General features: G+C 29.6%; 1 protein-coding gene across 5 annotated transcripts in view; it reads right to left on the bottom strand.

Moving 5' to 3' along the window:
* Positions 1-954: 954 nt before the first annotated feature.
* LOC127722990 (glutamate-rich protein 3-like) overlaps positions 955-6000 on the bottom strand; it is a 67307-nt gene continuing 62261 nt past the window's right edge. For all 5 annotated transcript variants that reach the window (XM_052229400.1, XM_052229399.1, XM_052229398.1 and 2 more), the window contains one exon: positions 955-4910. In XM_052229400.1, the coding sequence (XP_052085360.1) occupies positions 4313-4910 (598 nt within the window). In that variant the 3' untranslated portion in view covers positions 955-4312. The remainder of the gene's footprint in view (positions 4911-6000) is intronic.

The following is a 6000-nucleotide window of genomic DNA, read 5'->3' as shown; positions in this document are numbered from 1 at the left end:
TATTCTAAAACCAGTTGTTGGCATGATACGGGTTATGTTCTTCTCAATGAAGACATAATCTTTCAATCAGTTTAATTGAGGACTGGAGCAGGCATGTCAGTAACTGCTAGTAGTCCTTTGTTAATTTATGTTGATCATTGTCATTTTGCTTAGTTTCTTCTGTTACCTATTCTAACATCGGACTCGGACTTCTTTTAAACTGAGTTTTACTGTGCATAGTATGCACATATTATGTCCTTATTATCTACAAAGTTTCAGGAAATTCTGTTGTGTGGTTGCAGAGGAGTTGCGATGACGAAATGTTGCAGTAGTTAGGCCAATATTTAAGTTCAAACGGGCATAACTCCCAGAAAAAAAATAGAATCATTACTTCCTGTCGATATGCACATCTACATAGTATGTCTTTATTATCTACAAAGTTTCGGGGAATTCTGTTGTGTAGTTTCAGAGGAGTTGCGATGACAAGAACAGGACTGATGGACAGACTGACGGACAGACTGACAGACGGACCGACGGGTCAAAAACATTATACCCTACGGAACTTTGTTCCATGGGGTATAATAAGACTCATTAAAGATACCAGGCATCAATTTTGTACGCCAGATGCTCGTTTTGTCTAGATAAGACTCAAAAGCGGCGCTAAATTAAAACATAGTTGGAAGGCCAAATCAAAAACAAAGATGTAGAGCTTTAAAAACAAACATTTTCAAAAGGTTGTGACAAATAGGACTAAAGCAATTGTAATCCTGGGGTAGAAAAAACCTTAGTGTTTCCAATAATTCAACATTTTTATACAGGTATACCGTTAATTTATAGAAAATGAACGTATCAATGATTTTTCATGTCAACACAAAATTGCTGACAATTGGCTAATGATACCCTCCAAGAGGAAATGTCCACCAGCTGTAGCATCAACCCTGTGGTTGTAAAAATCATCAAAGATAAAGAATACAGTTTGAGATTTATGTTTATTCTACAGACAAAAACATCTGGCACTACATTTCAATCCACAGAAATGTTGTTATCACAGGTAATAGAATCACATTTGATTTCAAGTAGACACGATTACAACTCATATCAATATTAAATTATTTTCACATGAATCACATTCGATTTCATGTAGAGACGATTTGAATTCATATCAATAACAGTCTTTTTTAGAACAAGTGGTATGAAAATGTAACATGATCACTTCTTAATAAAAATATTCAGTTATTTTACATTATCAGTGATAGGAATATAAGTGAAATGTGAAAAAATTTCAAAAATTGAAAAACCACTTTTTGAAAATGCAAAAATTAAAATTAATTTTAAATCCTTATTTCATATACTTCATCAATATCAATTTAATGTAAATATTAAGTAAAACTCAACAATAACAATTTTTCCAAATTTGTTCGTTTATTTTCAAAAATGTTCTATTTTTGAAGCAACAAAATATGCTTGCTTTATCATGTTTTCAACTGTCACAATAAAATGAGAGCATGAAGTCTTCTCCCAATCTAAATCTTTGATATAAAATGTTAAATATGTAATGTAGCATAAACATGAACGCTACACCTCAACATGACCCTGTAATAAATCAGACAATTCATCCTGTAATATTACAACAAATATGTAGCTTCCACAACAAATAATTAAGCATGATGTCCAAATATTGTTTAAAATTAAGATTCAGGAATGTTTATAACTGTTATAAATTTTCATGTATATCACATCAAACAGAATTATTGTCATGTCATAATAAAACAGAAAAATACATGAATTCAATCAAATTAAGCAGCAAATTATTTCCAATGTTATCTATCCATATAAATCTCAACTAAAACTGACTGAAAAATTAAAATATTGGGAAAAATGGTCAAAATATTTAGTTCTTGTTTCTGAATATTGATAAAGTGTTGCACAATTTTTATTTAATTGCTGTATTCTTCCCAAATATATTTTTATGGGAATATCAGAATCATATTTCATTTTGAGAGATAAAAAGTTGATTCAAAAAAAAAAAAAAAAATTTTAATTTCTTTCTTTGAAACTACACATTCGTGATGTTACAGTTCAAAACCACAAATATATATTTTTCATAATGTGTTCATAGCAAAAAAGACAAGTTTTTAAAAACTAACTGAAAATGAGGCCAAAATCGGGGACTTTCCATGTCAATTTGATTAGCAAATAACTATCAACAAATAGTCACAACCCTAATCTACCCTCATTTTATTTTACACATTGTATATAAATATCTCTATATAAGATTGAAAATATAAATAAACAAAATTTAATTAAATTTCAATAAAAATAAAATCACAAATCACAACCTTGATTTTTCTGTCAACAATAAATATCACAATCATTTTTTTAAATGAGCAAATTTACAATACATTGAATTTGTATCATTACTGTTTGTGGACGGGTAGAGTAAAACAACTATGTAAATATTACAATACATTCTATGGAATACAATTGAATCACTTTTACAAGTCAGCAGAGTATCACATACCATGCATACCTTAATAGTAAATAAAAATCATACAAGGACAATTTTTTAGTACATATTTTTAAAAATTTCAATTGATGTTTTTTTAAATGCAACCTTAAATTCAGACATTTCAATGAGTTATGCAAACTAAATTATATTTTGTTGAAGCTATATAGTTTATATCATATTAAAAACGTTCCAATACGTGATGCAAATCTAATTATATTTTGAAATATCAACCACAAATAGTTTATATGACATTAAAATTCATAAATTTTCAAGAGCTGCAAAAAACATAACTATATTCAGGCAAGACACTATGATGTGAACATAAGTAATATTTACACTATAGGGTCTAGGAGAAATGTCCCATGAGGAAATTGACAAAAATTTGCATTTGAACATGTTTTGCAAAGTTTTAGACAATAAAATTATTCATGATTAAATAAGTTCTTAGGAAATGAGTTCAATCATCTGTTGGATAGATTGCCTAAAATCAAATAACACATGTAAGATGATCCTCAAGTAGATCAGTCTTTTCTTGTACTTACATCAGGAAGATTCAGACACATGAGCTCCAATTTCATTAAAAAAAATAGAATGTTTTAATATAATTTCCTTACTGCTGACAAGACATAATTGTTCTCAAAAATATATACAATATAGAGAGATATTTTCTCATTTCACTTTTCCTAGCATGTATTAAATGACTAAAAAATATCTATTATTAACATAAAAAGTAAAAATAAGAATAAAAAATTCAAAAATTTGGACGGAAACTAATAATTCATAAATATATAAAAAGTTGTATAATAAATATAATCTGACACAGTATTGGAATGTAATGTAACAATCATGAATTATAATAATATATTCCCAGTTTTTACAATTCTAAAAGTTGCCTCAAAATTGTTGGATTTTTATAAGTTATCTCAATTGTTATAATTCAAGTTTCCATTGGTATAGATTCATCAATTCAAAGTCAGGATTTAAGGAGGTAACTAACAATTAAAGACTCGTTTGTTAGGATTTTATTTTTGAGAAGCAGATAAGTCCAATTAACAGAATATAATTCTTTTAACAATTATTTTATAAATATAACCAGTATATACAATTACTAATATCCTAAACATAATAAATGTCATTTGCTTTGAATATTTCACTGTCTAAAAATAAGATACGTTCATTTCACAGTTCTATTTTCTTATTCTTTTAAGTGTATTTACCTCCTTACACATATAAATCTAACACAAATTATTATATAAAATCATAATCTTAATTATTTATACATAAAATCTATAAAATGATGACTAGTGTCTACATGTAGCAAAAATGATTAAAGCCAAAGCAACCTACACCAAAGCATTGACCATGCTACGTCCTTAAAACAAATCTTTTCTGTTTATAATTCATATATTATTGTCCTTTGACCTAGATACACTATGTAAACGCTTTAAAAGTTTCAAAATTTAAAAAAGGCAACTGTCTCAGGAATTTAAAAAAAATCTTAAATTTTAAATATTTTGTGCCAACAGCTACTCCATCTGAAGAAATATATGCTGTCTTGCAAACATCTCCATACAGTATGTGTGGCATTCACAGATAGTTATGCACCAAGGGTAACAACCAGTCATGGATAGAGATGATTGAATGAGAAGATTTTTGTTTAAACTTAAGGGTTTATCTATTCCTAATAGATTTACAATTATTGTAAATTAAATAAAGCAAGTTATATAATTTTGATCTGTCACTCATCTTTTTTATGCAAAATTTTGGTCAATAAAATATATAACATTTTGGCAAAAGTTCACAGTGAAGCAAAAGTCACAAAAATTATTTCAGAGTTGACACCATTTTGGTTGAGGCCGCTTTATTAAGTCCAAGGTAGTTTCTAATCTCCTCCTGTGTTTTCTCCGAGATTTTATTCCCCGGCATGACGGTGATATCTAAAATGGTGGTGTTACATTTAACCAGATCAATTAGCAGTCGTCCACCTTCATCAGAGATACCTGTAGATTCAAGGTCAAGTGTTTGTAGATTGGCATTGACCTTCAAACTGTTGACAAGGGCAGCAACCCCTTCATCCCCAATCTTATTGAAATCAAGAGTCAATGATTGAAGAGTTTTGTTCTTTTTTAAAGCTTTTGACAATCTTTTCCAGCCAGTGTATGTGACTTTTGAATTTCCATTTAAATTCAGTGTCTTCAGATCAGAATCGTTTTCCAGGAGATACGCAACATGCCCCATTCCTTCATCTCCAATCTCTGTATCTCCTAAATCCAGTTCCCTCAGTAAATGATGCTTAGTTGTCTCCCTTGTTCTGGCTCCATCTACTGCCTGTTCTTCCGTTTTATTAGAAGCCTGTTTGATGTCAAGGATACCATTAACTAACTGCTTCACACCATCATCTCCAAGAGGATTTCCATGTAACCTAGAATTTAATAAAATGGTTTACTGTGGATTCATTTATTTTCGTGGGTATCAATTTACGTGGATAGAGAAAAAAAGGCGTTTCGTGGTATACGTAAATTCGTGGATCGCTGATAACAAAAAAAAAAAAAAAATCCGATACGTAATTCGTGGATTTCTTTTTAATTTAGGAGATCATATACCCTCCTTGGTTTGATCAATAATAAAACAAACAAAAAAGAAAGAATTCATTGAAAAGGTTTTGAATTGTCAAAATCCTCGCTTGGTCATTCTAGGTTAAAGTGTTCATTGAAAACTTCTATTACAATAATGGACAGAGACAACTAATTATTTGTTTGTTTTACAATTTATAAATTCTTGTCGGAATTTTATAAGACATTTAAAACTCTATGATCGAAAGCTCATTTCCCTAATCACGATATAATATATAAGTATAAGTAAAAGGTGTGAAAATAAATGTTCCTGTCATAAATAATATTACCTACGGGCAATATCCCCGCACCGTTAATCCTATTGATTTTTAATCACCAGTAAACCAAACTATGACACGGTAATTAACAACTTGCATTTATTTTCCATGAACAGTTTCAATCAATTTTAAAAAGTAAATTGTCACTGATATTCGATATATTTATTATTGATTTAATCAAAATACTTGTATCTTCTTTCAAGAAAAACATGTGTTATGTTACAATGTTTATCGCTAATCAACACTATCCTAGAACTGCATAACATAACTGGAAATAAACATCCGACTCCATACACATTTCTCTGTATTATTCTTCGTTGAATTCTTAAATTCGTGGTTCGCTGTGACCCACGAAACCCACGAAAATTGGTATACCACGAATAAAAATGAATCCACAGTATTGCAAAACCCTTTACTGACCACTTTTCAACTAAAACTACCACACTCTTCAAAGCCAAACAAGAATTTCAGGGCATTTGTAGGAGTATACCAATAGCATATTATCTACAAGTATTAGTTGTTAAAATACCACCAACTTGTGTATGGAACTATACTTTTCAGGGTATTTTCAAGCTAAACGTATATCCACATACATATCGCTAACGACAGTTTGTGTATCTAC

The sequence above is a fragment of the Mytilus californianus genome, unplaced genomic scaffold, assembly GCF_021869535.1.
Source record: "Mytilus californianus isolate M0D057914Y unplaced genomic scaffold, xbMytCali1.0.p SCAF_13, whole genome shotgun sequence".
NCBI lineage: Eukaryota > Metazoa > Mollusca > Bivalvia > Mytilida > Mytilidae > Mytilus > Mytilus californianus.
Note: the sequence above shows the minus strand (reverse complement) of the source record. Positions and strands in the feature narration are given on the sequence as shown.